Source organism: Thrips palmi, unplaced genomic scaffold (assembly GCF_012932325.1).
Source record: "Thrips palmi isolate BJ-2018 unplaced genomic scaffold, TpBJ-2018v1 HiC_scaffold_5, whole genome shotgun sequence".
Lineage (NCBI taxonomy): Eukaryota > Metazoa > Arthropoda > Insecta > Thysanoptera > Thripidae > Thrips > Thrips palmi.
In genome coordinates, this window is record NW_023144632.1 from 94303 (window position 1) to 117091 (window position 22789).

Here is a 22789-nt window from a genome sequence, read left to right on the forward strand (position 1 = left end):
TTCAAAACATTAACTGCGTTAGTTTGATCCGAGGAAGCTTCAAGTTTCTGTCACCCAAAATAGAAAAGGAAAATTCGTGAATGTTCATCAAAATTACAATCAGACAAACTTCTCCACTAACTCGACTCTCTCAAAAATTAATGCCTGCTTCATCTAACCAGAATAGAGTGAAGAGTTTCAAGTGTCACTACTTAGTGCATGAAGCCCACCTAGGACTGACTACACTCTAAAATAAGATTTTGTTGACATATCATTCTGTCAACCAAGTTAATCAGGTAGGGAATAGAAAATAACTGAGTACAATACAAGAGTCATTGAAAATCAATTAATAGGTTTTATTTTTTAAAAACCCTTCAAAAGAGAACAAAAAAAAACATAAGTTGTCAAGAGCAATGATTAGAAAACAAACTGAGTACAATACAAGAGTCATTGAAAATCAATAAATAGGTTTTAAAAACCCTTCAAAAGAGAACAAAAAAAACATAAGTTTTCAAGAGCAATGATTAGAAAACAAACTGAGTACAATACAAGAGTCATTGAAAATCAATAAATAGGTTTTAAAAACCCTTCAAAAGAGAACAAAAAAAAACATAAGTTTTCAAGACCAATGATTAGAAAACAAAAATATAAAACACTAGGTTTTAAGAAGTCAATCAATTAATTGATACAAAAAATTCTTTATCCGTACTTATGGTGCCTGATTCTCTTATATTCCTCTAATTCTTCTTCAAATGTCTGAAAACGAGAAAGACAGAACAAATTAGATTTAGAAAAGCGAGCACACAGAGGTCTCCAGGAAAGGTCAATTATAGGACAGAAACTTACGAGTGGAATGCTTCTCCGCTGAGCCCTTCTCTCTCCATCTTGTCGTCCATGGTCAATAGCATGCCCACCAGCTCCGGCAGGGGCACCAGGAAGAGGATTCACAGTGGGAGCTCTCGCTGCGGCAGCAACAGCATGACCACTAGCTCTGGCTGGGACACCATGACCACCCAGCTCTGGCAGGGGCTCTGGCTGGGGCACGGGCAGCAGCCACTGCAGGAGATCTGGCTGTGGCAGCATGCCCACCAGCTCCGGCAGGGGCAGCAGGAAGAGAATTCGCAGCATGCCCACCAGCTCTGGCAGGGGCAGCAACTGGAGCCCTCCCAGGGGCACGGGCAGCAGCCACTGCAGGAGATCTGGCTGGGGCAGCATGCCCACCATCTCTGGCAGGGGCTCTGGCTGGGGCACGGGCAGCAGCCACTGCAGGAGATCTGGCTGTGGCAGCATGCCCGGGTGATTCCGTGCGTAGAAGGGTCATTTTGGATGTACCAAATGTTCTTTTTTAAAGTTCAACTTTAGGGGCTAAATTTGGTGTAGATGGCATACATAGTACCCCACAGTACCCCTCTGAGCGTGGCAGCGCTACAAGTTGACTTTTATTTTCACTCCCTATGAAATACGGCGGAATTTACAGAAATAATGACGGAATTTAAGATTAGGGAAATTTTACAAAGCGAATTTTTTAGTCTCCTGAACCGCTGGGTTACAAGATAGGAAAAAACTGTTGACGGTGTCATTTTCAGCATCCAAAATAGCATTTTTCAGCAAAGGGTTGTGGGAACTTTCCCCCTCAGATGGAGGACTACGGCCCAAAAGGGAAATTTACATCCATTTTTACCCCCTTACCGTTTTGAACTCTTCTGACGGCCTGGAAGCGTCGTTTGACCGCCCCAGGTCCCGTGGGCACGGGTTTTGGAAGTGTTTTTATGTTCTTTCGATCCCAAGGGGTCGCGAGTTTCTAAAATAAAAAGGAAACCCCCAGTAGACCGTCATTTGTAAAAACAGCATAGGTCACATGGTCACAGGTGGACATTTTCCCAAAGGCTGTTTCGGGTTCAACACGTGATGATACAAAAAAGGTCACCCTCCGTAATTTTGTGAAGAATAATCAGGGGAGAGAGTGAAATAGCCAGTTTTCTTTTGATGGTGAGTCATTACTACAGCATGGCAATGTTGTCTCATAGGGTTGGTGACCATGACGGAACTTACAAAAAGACACTTTAGCAGCTTACGAAACCCAGATAAACAAAAGTTAGATCGACTTATCCACATGAGGACTGGTCTTCGTTTAGTAAAACAAATTTGAATTGCCCAAACCCGGTTGTTTTATTTAGTGCGATTTGTCAAACGCCAAAAACCCCCCACGGGGTAAAATCGTTTTTCCCCTTTTTTTTTTTCCCCGCCTCGTTTCCCCGGCCCCCAAAAGGAAAGGGGCAATTATTTTTGGGGAAAACGACGTGTCGTTTGAGAAAACCCCCATTTGCCCTCCTCTTTGGTGCCCTTCGGCAGGACTATTTCGCAAAAAGTTCGTTTGGGGGTACAGGCTTCCGACCCTGCAGATGGGGTTCCTGCGCCAGACCGGTCTGGCCCGCAACCCCCCACCCCGGGGCCGGGGGGGGGGGGGGCAACACATAGGAGGCCGGCCCGGGGTCCAGCCCCTTCCCGTTCGTACCGCACTCGTTTGGTTTTTTTGACTGTAGCACCCCCCGCCCCCCTTTTTCGGAGCCGGGGCCCCCGGATTATTTTCATGGTGGGTTCCTGTTGCTTGCGGGTGCGTCCTTCCCGGGGCACGGCCAAAAGTTAGCACGTTTGGTCCCACGTAAAGGGCCAACGGTCCGGGGCCAGGGCTCCCCGGCCCCCCCCCCCCTCTCCAGAGCACGGCATCGACGCTCAGACGCTGCCACATTTGATCGATTGCGACGCGGGTTCACGATGTGAAGCACTGAACCACGGTGGACAGGGCGAAATGCTGCCGGCGCGGCGGCGCGGGTGGTACTGGCCGAACGGTGCTGTCGTTGCTCCTTCTCTCTCGCCCACACGGGGCGACCCGCAGTGCGGTGTGACAGAGACAGAGTGACGACGCTGGACGCACGAAGGACACCGCTGCAGCAGAGGCCTGCGTGGTCGAGCCTCGGCCTCGCGTGCAGATCGGGCTTGCCGACGTGCTTCGTGTTGTGCAGGGCGTGCAGGACGCAAGTCTAAGGTAGCAGGCACAGGCCGCGAGAGAGAGAGGGAGGGAGAGAGGGACAGAGAGAGAGAGAGAGAGAGAGAGAGAGAGAGAGTGTGTGCTCGGGTGCCCCGGCGTGGCCGTGGCTTCCCGCCACCCTGCGCACTCTGCGCCGTCCCGCAGGGGTAGGAAAGACGAAGCACTGCTCGGAATCAGGCTTCTGGGATGGGTCCAGCGGGCACCGCGGAGCACGCCGTCAGCGGGCATGCAGGCCGTTGGGGCGGTTGGAAGCAGGCCGTTCCCTTAGCCGCGCGGGCCGATACGAACCACGGACCACCGACCTCGACTCGCTTCGTCAATGGCGCCTTCGCTCGCCGTCCCTCACCCCGCCCCGCCCCACCTTCCGCCAAGCGCCGCCGCGGTCGTCGGCGCGGCCCTGGCGGCGGGGTGCGCAGCCTAGACACAGTTAGTTTAGGCACCCGCAGACGTAACCGGCGTGCTGAGGGCACCCTGACGGCACCCTGATGACGCAGTTAGACCGGCTCAAATTTCCCGAAGGTTCGACATGTCGATGCGCGGAAACGGAATTCGGTTCCTTTCCGGATTCTAAGACTCTGGGAATTTTTCGGGATTTTTGAGGTCACCGGAAGTGGTCCCGCACGTCCTGCCTATTGATAGACCAGTAGTAAAGCGGCCTTCATATTTATTTTAACGGGCATATTCCATGAAACAAAAGTTGTCGGTCAAATTAATAAAAATAAGTGATGTCTGATTTCGAAAACTCAAAATTTGCAATCGGGGTGCCTACCTGTAAGGGGCAACTGGCGTCTATTTTCGCACTGAGCCCCAAAATGAAGTGTATCAGGACGGAAAACTTTTTGAAAATCGATTTGGCCCTTCTAGTGGTGCTATTTTGAGTGCCTAATCTCCGCCCGGTCTAACGGATTAATTGGAGGCCTTTAATGAGTATTGTCTTGTTTACGTTTGGGCGCCCGTTTCGTGGCTAAACTCGTTTTCTTTGACTTTTTCGGTAATTTCCGAAGATTCAGTCGAGAAGGTTAAACGCACGAGAACGTAAAAGAGAACACCAGATGGACAGGCCTTTAGCCTGTCTAATCTGAAATGTTATTCTGAACAAGAACCCTTTCATTGTGATTTACTTCAACCTCCAACCAATCTTTACTGAAATGTTGTGCGTGCGATGAAAGTTAGCGATTTGATTACTTTGCTTCACCAACGCACATTCACAAGAGATTCATCCTACTCGGAACCTTTTGTGACCAATAAATTGATCGTCACGAGCGTGCACTCATTTGAGTATACTCCCAGGGCACAACTGAGTACATTCTACTGTAAGTGTGTTAAATTGAGTACTACACGCCCGTGGGAGTGCGCTTGTGGGTGCACGCCGAACAGTGCGTATTAAGTAGACCTTTGACTTAGCTAAGCAGATTCGGAATAGGACGAGCTTTTCGTCATGCGTACACTTCTCGTCAAAAACGTCGTAAAAACTCGCTTGCCGCGTTACTCTACGTATATGCCAGTTCAAATTTAAGTGAGGCAGACTGTTTCTGGGCTCGCTCCTCACTCCCAGGTTTAGAAGTGCTCTTATATGAATGGCACCAATAGATTTATACTAGCTTTAACATGAAACGACACTAACGTTATTTTCCCAACCAACTCTTAAAAACTAACAGTCTTGCCTTCGGTCTCATGTAGACTTTCCTCGCAGTGCACCGGATCACCGCACTCCAGCCCTTCGCCGCGTGGCTTTGGCGCGGTTCTAGTTTCCGCGCTATTGCTGTGTCAGGGATTGGATCTTCGCAAATCACCGAGTAAAACGAGAAGCAACCAGACAATACTCATAAAAGGCTTCCAATTAATCCGTTAGACCGGGCGGGGATTAGGCACTCAAAATAGCACCGCCAGAAGGGCCAAATCGATTTTTAAAAAGTTTTCCGTCCTGATACACTTCATTTTGGGGCTCAGTGCGAAAATAGACGCCAGTTGCCCCTTACAGGTAGGCACCCAGATTGCAAATTTTGAGTTTCCGAAATCAGACATCACTTATTTTCATTAATTTGACCATTTCTGACAACTTTTGTTTCATGGAATATGCCCGTAAAACGAATAAGAAGGCCGCTTTACTGCTGGTCTATCAATAAGCAGTGCGCCTAACTTACCCTGCCGTGCGGGACCACTTCCGCTGACCTCAAAAATCTCGAAAAATTCCCAGAGTCTTAGAATCCGGAAAGGAATCGAATTCCGTTTCCGCGCATCGACATTTCGAACCTTCGGGAAATTTGAGCCGGTCTATAGATTCCCCGCGCCGCGCCACGCAACCCTACTTCACCGCCGATTGTTGCTCTCTGAGTCCGCGCAGCTATGGGAGCTGGACACGGCACTGCCGGCACGGCTTGGCTCCGTTTGTCGCAGTGAGGCCCTGGCTGCCCGCATGCTGCCCGCGGCCCATCGGTTTGTCGCGGCGCTCGCGTTTGGGCTACCCGATGTGTCGCTCGCTGGCATGTGTCCTTGTCTAAAGAGTCAGTGAGCGAGTTTTGGACGATGTGGCCCAGGGGTCTCAGAGTGGCAACCCGGTCCGGGGGCCGGCCCCGTCGCCGCTCGTCTCCTTGCTGTCCAGCGTGTCCACCGACAGGCAGTATGTCCATCTCTCTCGCAGTCATGTGGGGGACAAGGAAAGACTGTTCTGTATCGGCGAGTACGCGTGCTGGGCGGCCGGCTCAAACTTCACACCTCTCTAGCCGACGCGACGCGCTCCGATCTTCCATCCCTCTCTTTCGTAGTCCGGCCCGGCTCGGGTTTGCTGCCAGTCTTTGATTGTGGTCGCTTCGTTTCGATGGAGCCGAGCGAAGCCTGCGCCCCGATTTGAGCCCCCCACCCCCACCCCGCTCGATCTCCCATGTTTTCTCTCGCCGTTGTGCGAGAGAGAGGCCCGGTACCGATGTGTTGAATGTGGGCGAAGGCATCTGTCCAAAGGAAAGGGGTGCCATCGAGACGAGTGTCACTGCTTCGGCCAGCCAGGCCCGCCAGCCAGGCCCGGGGCCGGACAGCGACGCGGGCGTCGGCGTGCCGAGGCGGCGTCTGCTCGCCACCAAGGTGTGTGCGTTCGAAAGTCGGTTGGAACAGGGTCCGAGCCTCTCTACCAAGTTTGAAATTTTTTGGGCCAGCCGTTTTTGAGAAATCGCGATTTTTACTTTGGTCTGCATCGGCTTCCTGCGCCGAGGCACGGCCGGCGCACAGTGATGCAAAACCGAAAAAAGTCGCGCAAAATTATAGAGTGCCCTGATCACTGACAATTTTCAGGCTGTGGGGTTTTGAGGGTCGCTGACCTCATTCCTGAAGAAATTCAACGTATGCGACCACCACAGGGGCGGATCTAGGACTGTTTAGGGGGGTAACACTGTAACGCTGCGCTTGATCACTGCCAAATTTTGTGCAAAGATGTTTTAAGGGTCGCTGACATTATTTCTGAAAGGATGGAACGTGTGTGACCACCACAGGGGCGGAGCTATAGTAGTTTAGGGGTAACATTGTTACGCTGTGCTTTATCACTACCAAATTTTGTGAAAAGAAGTTTTTAGGGTTGCTGACTTCTTTTCTGAAGAGATTGAACGTGTACAACCGCCACAGGGTAGGAACTTAAGCTGGAACTTAAGGGGAAACGATTATGGTTAAGTTTGGGAAATGGAAGTTGACCAGTCATTTGTGACAATGCCGCGACGTTTGAGTCATTTTTTTCGAAAAGCGCAACTTTTCGCAACCTGACACTATATAGACCTTAAAGTTGGCCCCAGGTACTACCATGTGGCTGTGACTGACTGGTTCGCAAGTGTTCGCAACTTGACTTATTCCACTTCGAAATCAACAAAAATGACAAATTTGGCTATTATTTTACAGCGAATATGTAGTGACCGAGAGCTTTGCCGTTAATTGTAGCAATTGTAGCGAATGTCTTGAACTCTCAGCTTTCCAAAAACACACAACATGTTACACTTTGTTCTGCAGATGCCGCCACAACGAACAGTTTTCGCACCGCATGTCGCTCTATTTGGTTTTTGCATCAAATTGCTCTCTTTCAGCGCCATAAAAAGATAGGCCTACCCATATTGTGGCACAAAAGAGTTCCGTCACCATGTAGTTCGATCTTTTCTGCGCTCAAAAACGTCAGTCCCTTAAGGGATGGACCAAATCAACGAAAAGTGCTTTTTGCGCGACTTTTTACCGTTTTGCATCACTGTGCGGCGGCCGACCTGGAGTTTCCTGTTTCGCGACATTCCCGTCGCGTTTTGGCGAGGAAGGCGATGCGCTAACGTGACCGCCATTTATCAAATCGGTTCCTGGTCCGGTCTAGTCGACGCACGTGAAATTAGAAGCTGCTGCCGGTAGCGCGACTGAAAATTCGACTTTGCTTCACCTACCCTTCGGCGCGGTAGTCGCGGTCGATCTGCCGAGTTGATAAACCCGTACCATAGACCCTTGTGAACGTATCTGCATGGTTTCCGTGGGTTTACATCGCGCCAGGCGTGCGCGGGGCGTGCTTTTGTGTGGCGGTGTGCGCGAATCCGCTGCGGACCCTAAAAACGTCAGGCTTGTTGCGCCTCGACTATTCCCGTTGCCGGATCGGGTTCAAACTTGGCACAGGTTCGTTTCAGACCAAGGCCTTTCAGAAACCACTGACGGACCCATAATTCGGCATTACGAAACACCCCATTGCTCGTGCATCGAAGATGAAATTATAATGGGAGCGGGAAATAAACGTTGCCGAAAACTGTCATTTCGCCGTCGCATCGTCCATGCCTGCATTCCTTTCTTGGTTGTCTTGTTTGTAAGGGGGGGGGGGCGTTCGATTGCGAGGACTTCCAGGACGCCTAGACTGGCCGCTGTTCTAAACGTTTGATTTGGTCGGGGCGCGCCAGCCGCGTTCCGCTGCGCGTTCTGCGCGTCGTCCGTGGGCACGGGCCCTGGCGGCCCTCTGTTAAGAATTCTAGGACACCTGGACTCGCCACTGTGCTAAACCAGCGGGTGGAAACTCTTTTGCCGAAATAGGCATGCAGAGCCACTGGTGTAAAATTCATCAGGATTTCAATCAGGAAATTCCTGATTGGTCAATCAGAACATTTTCTGATTGGAAAATCCTGATGTATTTTCGCGCACCTCTGATTGATGATTTCTGATTGGTACCAGTTCTGATTGTGTTTTTTTCTGAGTGGACAGCTCTGATTGGTAAGACAACTTCAAACATCGGTAATATGACCGTGTCGGGGCACATTCAAAATTGATGATAACTGCTCTGGGGGGTCAAAACTGAGTCCGATCCAAATCTGAAGTCCGATTTTCGATAGCTCGTGATCAGGCCTCGATATGCTACTAAAGGTGATCCGATATCTATGAAATTAAAATGGCCCTAGTCAAATCGGCTGAACATGTCACATACCAAATTTGAACCCGATACCGCAAATACTTTCCATTTTATAGGCATCTGTACTTTGACACCATCAAAATTTCCTGATGTTCTTTTCTGATTTCTGAGTGGCAATCGGCAATCAGAAAAGCAGTCAGAAATTGTCTGATTGCCAATCAGAAATCAAATATCAGGAAATTTCTGATTGGCACTCAGACGTCAGAAATCAGGAAATTTCTGATGTCGGTGCTCAACCAGGATTTTTTCTGATTGACAATCAGAAATCAGAAAGAATTCCTGATTGACAATCAGAAATCAGAAAATCAATCAGGAAAATCCTGATTTCTGATTGGAAATCAGAAATTCAATCAGAAAATCCTGATGGCATTTACACCAGTGAGGTGTTTTGTTCACGCTAGATCTCAGGATCCAAGAGAGATGGGTAAAATCCCCGGGCATATTTGGAATCCTCATAAAATTTCACGTGGCGTAGGGTATGTTTTATGACGAGGGTTGAGGAAAAAATCGATTACATTGCCAAAGGAAAATAAAAATTGGGCAAAATAACGTTTTGTGACAAGGATCGAAACGTTGCATTGTTCTGCTGTGTGCCTTAATGCAAGAGAACGGAACCTCGTAGGGTAATTCACTGGCCATTTTCAGAATCCTAAAGAAATTTTCTGTGCAAAAAGCTGTCGTGAAGTCTGCATTACTGTATTATCACAGTCAACCGTCGCTGTGTAACTTAAACAAGGTATGCATCAACTGCATTGCGTAGAATTGACAAAACAGCCTGCGATTGACCGCATGTTTCAAAGGTACTGACCTTCCATTTTTGACACCCGAGAAGTGATTTGCACAGAGAAAAGTGCGCTGAATCCAGATCTGTGCTCAAATTTTGAATTGGTCTCTCCGTTTTCTCACATTAAGGAACACAAAATAGCTATTTCCGGGAAAAGCGAAACTTTCGATCCTTGTTTCATAGCGTTATTTTGACGTATTTTTTACTTTCCTGTGGCAAAATAACCGATCATTTACTCAGCCTCCGACACTAAACATACCCTACGCCACGTGAAATTTTATGAGGATTCCGAATATGCCCGCGGATTTCACCTATCTCTCTTGGATCCTGAGATCTAGCGTGAACAAAACACCTCTGCATGCCTATTTCGGCAAAAGAGTTTCCAGCCGCTGGCTAAACGTTTCCCTTTCTTCTTGCAGGGCGCTCCGCTCATATGGCCTTTATTCGGCGGCAACAAATGGCTTTCGACGGGTTTCCAGGGATCACGGTTGTGGAAATGGGTGTGTCTCATAGAGGTAAGCAGTCGTGTCTTGTTTGCTCGACCCTGTCAGGCGACTGTTCCTTGCTATCATGCCGATTTTTTTGTTGCAGCAATGTACGAGTTGATCGCGACATGTGAGATTGACGTCGCTGGTGTAGAAGGGGAATGGAGGCCTACAGCCAACTTGCCAGGCTATGCCCCCACTCCAAGAAAAATCAAATGCGAGTTTTGTGCCGCTCCTCTAAACGATTTTCGGCACAAGGCGATACATATCCGGAGAGCATGCCCCGAATTCGAGCATAATAAGTAAGTCCGCCCCTCTGCCCCCCTTTTTAATTTGCTTTGCTTTGCTCTAACAATGTTTTCTGTTTCAGTGTCCTGCACGTGTCCAACTACAACGCATTTGCCAGGTACCTGCGTGCGTTCTGTGGGACAAATCTGTGCGATCTGCCTGTCCCGGGCGAGGTGCCCGCGGACCTTGACCTCCCAGCAGCCCTACAGTCCACCCTGGACAACCAGGTCAAGTGGGGTCGGCTGGTCACGGCGGCGGCTGGCCCCCTTGGCCAGGAGGATTTAGAGCTGTGAGTCCGAGTGAGCTCAGCCCCGGGCTTGCCCGGCTTGTCCCTAGTTTCCAAGTGACTCGTCTCAACCGTCCTTTCTGCTTGCAGGGCCGCGGTGGAGGCCAGAGTAGAGAGATACAGCCAGACAATCATCCAGGGCCTGCGCAATGCCGTAATTAATGCGCGGGACGCCAACAAGGAGTGAGTATCCGGTGAAGTCAAGTGGTCGGCCACTAGGCGGCCCAAGAGCGTCTTTTAACTTTCCTTTCCTTCTTCCAGCGAGCTATATTTGATCTCATGCCATACCCTTGCGGCCGGGTCCCAACCGGGGTCCCGAGCGAGGCTACACTCTAAAAAAAGTTACAGAATTTTGTATCATTTTTGATGCAGGATTTTGTATCACCTGCATTGGTTACAAATATTTGTATAAGTGATATAGAATTTTGTATCAGATGTGCCGGTTACAGAAAAATGAATCATTTTGGAGCTTGATACAGAAATTTGTTACATGAAGGTTACAATATCATGTTTGTAACATAACTGATACAGAAAATTGTAACTGGATACTAAATTCTGTATCAGAGATTAAAACATAATGTTTTAACGGCGAAATTGAACAGCAGTGCCCATAGAGACAAGTTAAACTTAGAGTTTTCATGTGCTTTTATTTTTCCCGACTCTGAATAAGAGATGCAGTCTCGTGTATGCTTGGCTGGCAAGGCCTCCGTCCCTTACCACGCGCGCCTCAGGTCACCGGCTACCTGCGCCGCTCCCTCCACGGCGTCCGCACAGCGCAATTGGTAGCGTGGCGGGCCGCCAACCCAGAGTTTGGGGTTCGATTCCCGACTTCTCAGAGTACATCTGGGAAAGTTGTGACTCGAAGGATGGCATAAGGACCTTCAATCAGACCCACGGAGACTACATTCGAACAAAATTCTCATTTTGAAGCTTGATTTGGAAGAATAACGACTGTTTACAAATTTTGTAACCGTTACGAAATTCTGTAACCAAGTTACAAAGAAAAAATTTGTATCCATCATGATACAAATTTCTGTAACACATGTTATTGAAAAAGCTGCGTAACCATGTTACAAAATTCTGTACTGATTTTTTTTAGAGTGTAGCCTAGCCGCTATGAAGAATTTAGCCCCCCCAGCCGTCTTTTGTCTCAGCCGTTGCGCGGGCGCGCTTTTAGCCGCTATTCCCCGCGATCCAGGCGCCCTCAGCAACTTTTCGCCTCTAGCCACATCTTCCTATTCTTCTCATTATTAGCCAATATTATTAATAATGTCCTGTCCAGCAGCCTCCGTCCATTAGGTAAGCCCAGCTCCCCCCTTGAAAATTTACCGAGTAGCCCTCCTTTTCTCTTGTCTTTAAGCCAAATTTTTAGCCATTCCATCGTTCTAGCCTAGCCCCCCTATAGCCCCTTAACGTCCATTCGAAAGAAACTTAAATCTTAACGTCCATTCGAAAGAAACTTAAATCGAATCTGGCCACTGTTTTGAAAAATATTTGAATCCACTATTTTTAACTTTGCCCTCACGAAATTGCTTTTTGCAGGAGCAGAAATGTCGCAGGTCAAGCCTACTGCTGGGCTAGGATTCGGCGTCCTGGAAAACAATGGGCACACCGTAAGTGTTCAGAATTATTGGTTTTCTTAGTACTCTTTGATTGTTCAATTTATTTGGCCTGCAAAACCATTTGATTGTTACTTTATTTTTCTTGTTATCGAGAGCAGGTTTCGAACAGTTTTGCTCGTAATGGGGCAACCATCTTAAGGATAGTCCCACCTAATGCTTCTATGCTATCCAATAAATTATGCCCCATTCCAATTGTTAAGAAAAATGTGACTCCAATGTGTGTGAATAAGGTTTGTGTTTTTGTGTTGCTGTCGTTATCCTTTGACCAAATTTAGATTTTAATAATTGCTATTTTTGTTGTGCCAGGTTTCGAAATTGAATATTATTGATCCTACTGGCTTAAAGATTGTGCCCTACAGTGCATCCTCTTATATAGAGCAGAGGACTATGCAAGCAGTGCCGAAAGCAGTCCCTTGTACATCAAAGGTGCGATTCTTTGAAGCGTCTCAATGGTCATGATTTTTTTGATTCCTGATGTACAAATGTGGATGTTTTTTTTAGGTTCATTCATCTGAGAGAAAGCCCACCACAGTGCCACCCAAACTGTTGATAGGATCTAATGTTGTGTCAGCAAACCATTTCGTAATGCCTCAAGGACAGAGGCCTGCAGCTCAAGGACAAAAGCTTGCAACTGTTCAAGGACAGAAGCTTGTAACTGCTCAAGGACAGACGTTTGTAACTGCTCAAGGACAGAAGTTCGTAACTGTTCAAGGACAGAAGCTTGTAGCTCAAGGACAGAAGCGTCTGGCAGTGCTGGAAGATGTTACCAATAAGGTACAGTTCCTATTTTGTTACATGGCGAAGTAGTATTGTTATTTTATTTGTACCTGGAACCATTGTATTTTTAATGTGATTGTTTTACTCAGGTGTCAAACCATTCATCTGAGAAGCCTATTACAGTACAACCAAAAATTGAGTTTTTATCTAAAGTAGTTTCAAGTAGAAGAATTTTCAGTAAGGGAAGGTGGGGACCCATGTATCACGGGGTCCCATGAATCACGGCGTATTAAATTTCAGTTTCGCCCGCGAGGCGAGTCGCGTGGTGCGGAATCGAAACACCATCTAGAGAGCTTCATTTTATGGAAGGATGTGACTTTGCATCTCCAACAAACGTGGCGGCGTGACTAAGTGAAAATTTTGGTCCCCAAAACTTAGGGAAAGTAAAAAAGAAATTTCTTCAAATATCTTTCATTAGCTTCCTGCTATGGAACATTGTCGCAATTTTTTGATGTAGGAGTGTGCGGAAGGGCTTTGACAACAATTAGCAGTGCCGAACAGCAACATCCGAGCATAGGTTCTGGCAATACACCGCAATGTCCAATGCTCCGACAAGTGGGGACCGATGTATCACATTTTTTGGGGTCCCATGTATCACTCAAATTTCAGGTTGGGAGGCAATTAATCACGGAAATTTTCCTGTTTTAATGCCTGTGCTGTAATCATTGCAATTTTATAATAGAGTGACAGGCGACAGGTGTTACAGTTTAGTTACATTTTGCCATTAAACAAATACCAAGAATAGAGTGATAGATGGGTCCCCACCTGTGATACATGGGTCCCCACTTGTGATACATGAATCTTCACCTTCTCTCTTTGACCTCAACTTACCTTAGGAATGGTCAAACTCGGTCAAACTTATAAACATATTGTAGAAATTAATGCTGCAAGGAAATGTTGCATAATTTGTCCTTTTTTAAAAGTTATTTTTGAAGAAAATAGCTGTGATACACGGGTCCCCATGGGTGATACATGGGACCCCAGGTATGGGGTCCCATGTATCAAATACATGAATTTAGTAGATTGCGCTCCTATCCAAAACCAGATGAGATACATGAACAAATTCAGTTGGCCCTTGTAGAAGGAAGAGTAACTCATGCTTCTGACCCAAAACATTTGATTTATGCCCAAAACCAAAATTTTGGCACTCAAAACAAAAAAAAAGTGATACATGGGTCCCCACCTTCCCTTAAGGATTATGGTGACCCAACTGGGGAGGGCATGGTGACATCTTTAAAGGCGGCTGTACAGAAATACAATGAAGAGTGTGGATCTCTATGTGCTTCAGTGCAAGTGATAGAAGATACAGACATAGTTGTCGCTCTGTGCACTCCACTTATGAAGCGAGTGCACCAGCTAAGGTCAAGTGGTGAAATGGCTTTCTTGGACTCTGGTGGGTGTATGGACCGCCAGAATAATAGAGTGTTCACACTCTTAGCTCCCAGTGCTGCTGGTGCCTTGCCAGAGGGCCTTATAATAACCAGTTCTGAGTCAGAAGATGTCATCCATGAAGGATTGAAGATGCTCATGGATATAGTTACCTCAGATGCCTTTGGGGGTCGTGGCTCTCAGGGTCCTCAAATAATAATGACAGATGACTCAACCAGCGAAAGAAATGCACTGAAGCGTATGTTCCCAGGAATAATAGCTCTACTTTGCTTGTTCCATGTGCTGCAAGCTATGTGGCGGTACATTTGGGATAGCAAACACAAAGCTGACTCCAGTGACAAACTTGAAATTTACATTTTATTCAGAGATGTGTGCTATGAACAGAATGAAGATGATTTTAAAGAAAAATATGAAAGTATGCTTGCTTTCCCCAAAGTGAAGGCAAATTCTGGACTCGTGAAACATTTCAAGGACCTATATGAGCGAGCCCCTGAATGGGCCCTTGCCTACAGAGTTGACCTGCTCACTAGGGGTAACAACACCAACAATTACTCCGAGGCAACAGTTAGACTGATGAAAGACCTTGTGTTCCAGCGCTTAAAAGCCTACAGTGAGGTTCAAATGTTTGACTTCTTTACTACCAGACTTGAAGCCTTCTTTGAAAGAAGACTTGCAAATGTATTGAATGGTCGTCAAGAGAATTACTGGAAGTCAAAGCATTTCATCCATCCATCAAAACTGGCCCCACTTCGATGTGAGAAGTCTCCTCAAGAAGGATTTTATTTGGTGAAAAATGTGGAGCGCAAAACTGAGTATGTTGTAGACATGAAACATGAAGTGTGCTCATGTCATGTGGGCCGAAACGGTGCTCCATGCAAACATCAAATGGCGGTTGTCCAGAGCTTTAATATTATGTCTACCCAACTCCTTCCTATTGACCTTGAGTCCAAACTAGCTCTGCATAAAATAATGACCACTGTCTCTGCGCCACCTGAATGGTATGCTCCTCTAAAGGGAGGGCCCTATGTTCCAAATAATGCAGGAACAGTCGCAGGTAATAAATTTTCTCCATTTATTTACTCAGCTTTCTAATTTGTTTTACATCTAAGTTCGGAAATTTTTTGACAGCAGATATTTCTTTGGATAACCAAGACACCACCCTAGACGGTGCTGGCGCCTCTGAGGAGCTGGATTTTGCAGCTGGATCAACTACAGGTATTTATGAACTTTAATTCTGAAACTGTTGCATTTTATGTGTAGTCTCACAACTTATTGTCTTTTTATTTCAAATTTTCAGAAAGTGGCACCATCTTTGACCAGGCTAAACTCTCTGCAGCATTGGAAAAGTGGGAAGATATCAATACCTACATGATAAACTCGCTGAAGTCAAGGCCTGATGTATTTGTTGATGCTGTAGACAAATTTAGTGTCAAGTTCCAGAGGGCTAAAGATTCCTCAGAAAACCAGTTGCTGTCTGCATTCCATACATTCAATAGGCAGGCTGCTGGTCATCGTTCAGTTGTGCGCAAGTACATCTATTCAAACAGCAGCAGCATCCAGAAGAGAAAACAGCCCTCCCTTGGTGGCAGGAAGTGCACCCATCAGGGAAGACCACCAAAGTCTGCATACACCACTGAACATGGTTATCCTAAATCCAAAGCCAAAAAAACAGCAGGGAACATTGCCCCAACAAAGAGAAGTGCCATCCCTCACAGTCTGGCTCTCAAAGTTTCAGAGCAATCTCAACCAAAGAAACCAAGATTGAAATTGTGAATTCTCTTTCTGTCCTTCAAAAACATTCATTTCCCCAATATCTTGTTTGTGTATTGCATAATGATGATGAAATGATGTGGGTGTTTCCTGACAATGTGTATCCAAAGCCTTGTCATCCAAAGCATAATGTTTAAGATATTGCTAGTCTGTGATTCTGCTGAGTTTACCCAAAGATAGGAAATAAATGAGATTATACAGTATAGTTCGTAACGCAAATTTTATTTACCAGAATTCTTAGAAAGACAGAGCTTCTTGCGAGGTTTGAAAATTTCAAGACCAAGAACGTCACAAGAAGTAGAGAACAATTGTGATATTGTATTTGGATCTAACTGCAACCAGTAGCTGCAGAAATGCCTTATGTGTGATACAATTTTGGGATAGCATAAGTATTCACTCCTAAAATGCTTTTCTTCAGGTCTTTCTACTATCTACAAATGCCTTTGATTTTATATGTTACCGCTGCACCAAACACTGTGTACTAAGATGTTTGCCAAAAAAATAGTATAATTGTTTAATGCTTTTGAGTTAATGTTTAAGATTTCAAATATATGTGCTAAAGCATTTGTATAATTTTCTGTGCTTGAGTTCTTAAAGTTTGTTACTTTAATTCTGTCGTTGCCATAGCTTAAAGTTGAAGAAGAGCGCAAGTTATTCTGGTAGACCTTATATTTATTAAAACAATGATGGAATAGTCAAGAATAAAATAATTAAAAGATGTTTTCCCAGTATGACTAGGGGTACGCGCCGTTTAGTGTGGGCGCGTAGTGTGGCTGAGCGATGCGAATTAGTGCACTTCGGACTTTGCTTAAGTAGACGAAATGTGCAGCTTGTGGGCTCATATTGAGTGAAATGTAGGTCTGGGGTATAAATGGAAGTGATTTTTGTTATCAGCACACAAAAAACTGTTGGAATCAACATCAAACTCGATTCCAAAATTTTGGTCCAAAATCGTTCAAAATTCGGTAATGCGTGAGTCTGGGAAAAAATTGGAAGTCATTTTTGAGTTCAGCGCACCAAAAACTGCAGGAAACAATATAAATCTCGATTTGAAAATTTTGGTCCAAAATGACCTAATTTGGGATGAAAATATAATTCTGGAGTCGAAATGGAGGTGATTTTCGTTATCAGCACACAAAAAACTGTTAGGATCAACAGCAATCTCGATTCCAAAATTTTGGTCCAAATTTGGCCAAAATTTGGCAAAGCGTGAGTCTGGAAAAAATTTGGAAGTCATTTTTCAGTTCAGCTCATCAAACACTGCAGGAAACAATATAAAACTTCACCTGAAAATTTTGGTCCGAAATGACCCAATTTGAGATGAAAATATAAGTCTGGAGTAGAAATGGAAGTGGTTTTCATAATCAGCACTCCAAAAACTCCAAGAATCAATATGAGATTCAATTCAAAAATATTAATATATTGATCAATAATGGGTAAAGAATGGGTCTGGGTTAGTCTTCATAGATCACCCTTTGTCGTCACCAATACCCTGATGCCACACCAATGCGATTCCTTCAGTCGAGTAACATTCCATTGCCAGCATTGAATCGCTCAATTAGCTACTCATCTGCTTGACTCACTATTCGATACATCTTTTTCTTCAAACTAATGAATTCACAAATTTATTAGTTATATTTATGAAGCCTTTTGTCATTCTTTCATTTAAAACCGGTGAATTAAACAATAGACTAGAATATGTCATCGTAGTTTATATTAAGGGGGCAGTAGCGTCATTTTCACGTGTTTTGACGATTTTCGAACCTCCTGTTTAGACGTTAATATAAAGATAAGTATGAATGCGAGAGACAAACGGCAGGCACCATTTGAAAGATAAAAGTTTTTACAACATTTTCAAAAAAAAAAATATTTTGTTTTAGCATTGAATTAGGATGTTTTGTGTTCTATGCAAAAATGGTCTGCAAAATTACATGGTGTCACTGCGCGCACGATTGCAGCCAAAGTTTTTAACTTTTTACCAATCGGTAAAATGCATCTGAAAAAGCATGAAATTGCCCATAAAATGACCCTTGGGTTTCAATATTGGGCAAGAAAAACTATTGAAACGCTCATCTTCAACTTAAGATGGAAACGAACCACATTTTTTCTGGCCCAATTTTAAAAACCCCAAAGGGTCATTTTATGGGCAATTTCATGCTTTTTCAGATGCATTTTACCGATTGGTAAAAAGTTAAAAACTTTGGCTGCAATCGTGCGCGCAGTGAAACCATGTAATTTTGCAGACCATTTTTGCATATAACACAAAACATCCTAATTCAATGCTAAAACAAAATATTTTTTTTTGAAAATGTTGTAAAAACTTTTATCTTTCAAATGGTGCCTGCCGTTTGCCTCTGGCATTCATACTTATCTTTATATTAACGTCTAAACAGGAGGTTCGAAAATCGTCAAAACACGTGCAAAAGATGCTACTGCCCCCTTAAGTGCCTCAGTTTAGGGCAGGCTGATCTGAAGCATTCGACGGAGACCAAATTTTGTCAAATTCAGTGAATCGTCTCATGAAGTCCAAAGCAGAGGCCACTTGTTGCTCCATACGCCAACATAATTTACCTTATTCATGCCTCGTGATATTTTATCTTTGGAGTAAAAGAATACAGTATAGTATTCACATTGGGCTTCCATTCAGAGAGCCAGCTTTTAAACCATTTACCAATACTTAGTTCCAGTTGTCGGACACAAACTTTGGTGAAGTGAAAGGAATCGTGTCATTAAATCCAATTACCAAGTCACCCACCGCTCAAAATCTGAATCGTCTCATCGGTCTCATTGAACACAACATCAATTCAAAATCTGTTAGCACTAAATATATGGATTATTCATTGCACTAAATACATCTCTATATGGATTCTTTTAATCAATAGATGTTAGTACTAGAATATTTATGTTAGCTTGCAGCATTGCAATAGAATGTCATTTCCCGAGACAAACCAAGACAATTAACATGTCTTCTAATTTCAACAGAAGTTATTCATGCATTTACCTGATTTGATTTACTATGAATTTTAAAAATAAGGATAGTATCAGAGAGAATTAAATCAGTAAATGCACACAAAGGCAAAGAAAATTCTGTTTACAATCCACAACTACACTCACAGTGCACTGACCTGAAGGAAGATTCCCCTGTGACGGGGGAGGGGGGAGAGGGGAACGAAACACGCAAACCATTCTCACTTTCAGTTTTCATATTTTCCTCTGTTGACATTCCGGAAGGGTTTCAATCATTCTAGAATATTAAACAAGCTAGGGCCCGCCCTTCCGTCGAACCGAGTTGCTAGCTCCGCTTCGCTGCGCCGGCAACTCGGTTCGACAGGGGGCCGGCCCAGCTTGGCCTGCCGGCGGCCCTTTCTCGGGCCTTCGGCCCTCGCATCAGACCCAACTTGGCCAGTCGAAGGCCCGGGCCTTCGGCCCGCTCGCATAACACACACCGTGAGCGGGTAAAGCAAAGTTATCGATGTACCATCGTGACTTAGGCCCGCCCTTCTATTCACAATATGCAATAGTCCTTACACTTTTTACTCCAACTGTCCTTAGAATATGCCCATTTCATTTGTCTCTTCGCCCTCATTCCGAAAATACCCATATTTGCCATGCTACTGCAACTCCTTGCAATAGAGGCACAGCAGGAGCGCAAAACGAGTCCGTCGCACTTTTTCCCATAACTCATGAAGGCGGGCTCCTGGATCCCCCTTCCGACCCCTCGTTGAAGAGGTCTTGCCATGACCTATCGAAAACTTAAGTAAAAATTTTCAGTCGGTCGACCCCCTTTTTTGAAGATCCTGATGTGACTAATAGACGAAGTCGGGCTCCTGGACCCCCTTTCCGACCCCTCGTTGAAAAGGTCTTGCTGAGACCAATCGAAGTCTGCAATAAATTTTTTTAGTCGGTCGACCCCCTTTTTTGAAGATTCTGATCTGGCCAACTTGTAAAAGCGGCCGATGGGGTCGGGACCAGGTCCATTCATCTTGTCTCGTCGCCCCGATTCCAAAAATACCCCTATGTGCCCTGCTAGCACTAATAATGGCGGAAATCCCCCTCCCGCTCATGTAAACCATGATGCACCTGCAGCAGCCCTTGTGCGACCCGGACGGGATTTGCACCACCGGATTATTTGTTTGGACGGTACTCCTGAAGTACCCTTCAAATCTGGTTACTCTAGCTCAACTCCTTCCTTGTACACAGACGCCAACAACGACAACAACAACAACAACAACAACAACAACAACAACAACACACAGACACAAAGGCAAATGCATAGGCCCTCCCCCTATTTTTTGAATAGAAGGGCGGGCCAAAAAGTAACTCAGAACCTATTTCAGAGCCCCTTTGCTCATCAGTTTGTTTATTTGCAAAAGTGCCGTCCCGTCTTGCAGACGGCTTGCAAGCGCGGCAGCCGGTATGAGAAATTGGTCAGCTACACACTGCTACCAACCTAACCACGCTAATTACCTAGTTCAAAACTATGTTTTGAATATTTCAAACGATGATAATTGTTAATCTGAGATAAACTCCCCCTGTAGGATGTTTAGGAGACATCAGGTGTGAAATTTGGATACTATTCGTGCAGTAGTTGCTGAGAAACGTGAGTGATTACATACAGAGGGACAGACGCACGACCAAATCACTTTTTGGAGCGCCCAAACACGGCAAGGGCTTCGCTATCGCTCAGCCAACAAACTGATTCATTTCCTTAATCCTCATTAGACTCTTCATCATCAATGTACCGACGTTGAGACTGAATTTTAAACAAAAAACGGATTATTAACACTTCCAATCACAACAAGATTAGTTTCATTGAGATATAATATAGACCTTCTTAAATGTAGGACCTGATGCATGCATTCCTGCTGCTGATTGAGATAACGCTTTCTTGCGCGTTTCAGGCTTCAGCAATTTATTCTCCTATATGAAAAGAAAAATTTAATGACTTGAAAGAGCTGGTAGAGAAGTAATGTAAAAATTGAATGTGAAAAAAATACACTCACCTGTTGTGATGCTGTGGTAGATCCAGCTGTGCAAGTCACTTTTGAAAGAGATAATTTTTTTCTTTTAATGTTGCTTGAAATATCAGTACCATGGGGCTTCTTCAGCACGGTATTTTCCTTTGGATGCATTTTTAAAAAAAGGTCAGGACAGACATTGAAAACACAAGATTGCAGATATTAAATTAATACTCACATCACTCAAAATATTGTTTTGCCTTTTCAGAGACTTCAAATCAGCTTGGGCCTGCAAAAGTTTTTGTTCTAGCTCTTTATTAGCCTAAAGAGGAAGAAAATACAAATAGTCACATATCAGGACGAAATGTATAGTTTAGGCCTTGAATATCTTACATAAGCAACACAAAAGCCGCTGCGGGACAGAGACTGAGATAATGAAAGATTGCAGATAAATGACTACTCACATCAGTCAGAAGGTTGCGTTGTCCTTCCATGGACTTAAGAGCAGCTTCAGCCTCAATGAGTCTTTGTTCTCGCTCTTTATTAGCCTAAAGAGGAAGAAAATAAAAATAATGTCACATACCAGGACGAGATGTGGAGTAAAGGTATTGAACATCTTACTAGTTGGCTACAATTGTACAAAGTCAAAAGTCGCTGGGAGAGACTGAGAGAACAATGAAAGATTGCAGATAAATACTCACATCAGTTAAAAGGTTGTATTGTCCTTGCAGGGACTTTAGAGCAGCTTCAGCCTCCTTAAGTTTTTGCTCTAGATCCTTATTTACCTAGAAGGCGAGAAAGAGAGGTGAATCAATCGTCATATGATTAGATAAGAAAATGTGAAGGCATATTTTTGAAAGTCTTACATTTGTCAAGTGGCTACATTGTCGTGCTTCTAGATAAGCTTGCTGCCGCTTCTGCTCCTTGGTTTGCTCATGTTCCTGATTGCTTTTTTCCTGAAAGAGTAAAGAGCGTAAAAGTGAATTGCACTGCTGATAAAGACACAAGCGGCAACAGATGAAATTTTCTGTGCAGTTGAGGTTTACATGAATATATTTATAAATACATGTATATCAAGAGCTATTATTTTTTAATACGCATATTAAACACAAACAATAAAAATACTTACATATATTTTGGCTTCCAGAAGGGAAATTTGACCAAGGAGCTGATTCTCCAGAGAACGAAATCGGATACATAGTGAGCAATTGTAATTTGCTAGTTTGCGAACAGCAGTAACTAAAGTAAAAACAAAATTGGATTTTGAAATACGCTTTTATACATTATACGATAGTCAAATAATGACCATGGCTCTACCTTGGTTATTCTTAAGCCCTACACACCGAAAATGGTACCACTCATTGCAAGCATCGCAATGAACCATAGGGTGCCTGAGAGGAGAAAAATGTTAGTTATGAAAGAATTTTAGGTGAAATGCATGAATGTAGAAAGGGGCTAAAACGTACTCATCAGCTGGCTGCCGGCAAAAGCAATAAACCATTTTGGCTAAAAAAGACTACACGGCGGCCTAAAGAACAGGTTACATTCGTCTGATTCGCGCCCAAAGTGCAGGAGGGAAAAAGGAGCCAAATTTGCCATCTCGGCGGGAGCTAGCCTGGCTACAGGGGCCATATCGGCCGGTCGCCCACAGGTCTGGCACGAGATCAAATATAGCTTCCAGCGAGGTAAACAGGGAGTTCGTAGAGGCAGTGCGCCTAATGACTGAATTCAGCCACGCAGTCTGGGACCTGTACGACAAGGCCGAAGGATAAGCTGGATAGTGCGATCGTGTGCTAGCTAAAGTCTTTCTCAACTTGGTGAGCTTAATTTATTGCGTTTCGTCCACAGGCTGATCAACCTTCAGGGCGATGATGATGATGACGGTGACGATGACGATGGTGGTGAGGACCATGGCGGCCGGACCACCACCACCGACAAAACACCACCACCCAGTAACACCAGCACCACCATCACCACCACCACGACGCAAACTATGTATTT

General features: G+C 44.9%; 4 protein-coding genes and 1 long non-coding RNA gene across 5 annotated transcripts; 3 read left to right on the forward strand and 2 right to left on the reverse strand.

Annotated features, from left to right (window-relative positions):
• Positions 1 to 678: 678 nt before the first annotated feature.
• LOC117650686 (inverted formin-2-like) lies at positions 679 to 1269 on the reverse strand. The gene is made up of 2 exons (XM_034394266.1): positions 826 to 1269; positions 679 to 735 (listed from the first exon to the last, which is right to left on the reverse strand). The coding sequence occupies exons 1-2, from the start codon at positions 1267 to 1269 to the stop codon at positions 679 to 681; spliced, it is 501 nt and encodes a 166-aa protein (XP_034250157.1).
• Positions 1270 to 9844: 8575 nt separating this feature from the next.
• LOC117651052 lies at positions 9845 to 10445 on the forward strand. Its single transcript, XR_004588086.1, has 3 exons — positions 9845 to 10000; positions 10069 to 10275; positions 10363 to 10445. It is a non-coding gene; the product is annotated as an uncharacterized LOC117651052 (long non-coding RNA).
• A 938-nt stretch (positions 10446 to 11383) lies between these two features.
• Positions 11384 to 12889, forward strand: LOC117650688. The gene is made up of 6 exons (XM_034394267.1): positions 11384 to 11571; positions 11815 to 11885; positions 11993 to 12124; positions 12201 to 12320; positions 12396 to 12668; positions 12761 to 12889. Exons 2-6 carry the CDS (start codon positions 11823 to 11825, stop codon positions 12887 to 12889), a joined length of 717 nt encoding a protein of 238 aa, XP_034250158.1. The 5' UTR covers positions 11384 to 11571; positions 11815 to 11822.
• Positions 12890 to 14134: 1245 nt separating this feature from the next.
• On the forward strand, positions 14135 to 16242 carry LOC117651038. The gene is made up of 3 exons (XM_034394752.1): positions 14135 to 15114; positions 15189 to 15275; positions 15358 to 16242. The coding sequence occupies exons 1-3, from the start codon at positions 14193 to 14195 to the stop codon at positions 15831 to 15833; spliced, it is 1485 nt and encodes a 494-aa protein (XP_034250643.1). The 5' UTR covers positions 14135 to 14192; the 3' UTR covers positions 15834 to 16242.
• Positions 16243 to 20520: 4278 nt separating this feature from the next.
• LOC117651041 (multicopy suppressor of chk1 protein 1-like) lies at positions 20521 to 22348 on the reverse strand. The gene is made up of 10 exons (XM_034394757.1): positions 22255 to 22348; positions 22106 to 22179; positions 21918 to 22027; positions 21655 to 21744; positions 21490 to 21573; positions 21253 to 21336; positions 21027 to 21110; positions 20834 to 20950; positions 20661 to 20750; positions 20521 to 20583 (listed from the first exon to the last, which is right to left on the reverse strand). Exons 1-10 carry the CDS (start codon positions 22287 to 22289, stop codon positions 20539 to 20541), a joined length of 813 nt encoding a protein of 270 aa, XP_034250648.1. The 5' UTR covers positions 22290 to 22348; the 3' UTR covers positions 20521 to 20538.
• Between the last annotated feature and the right edge of the window lie 441 nt (positions 22349 to 22789).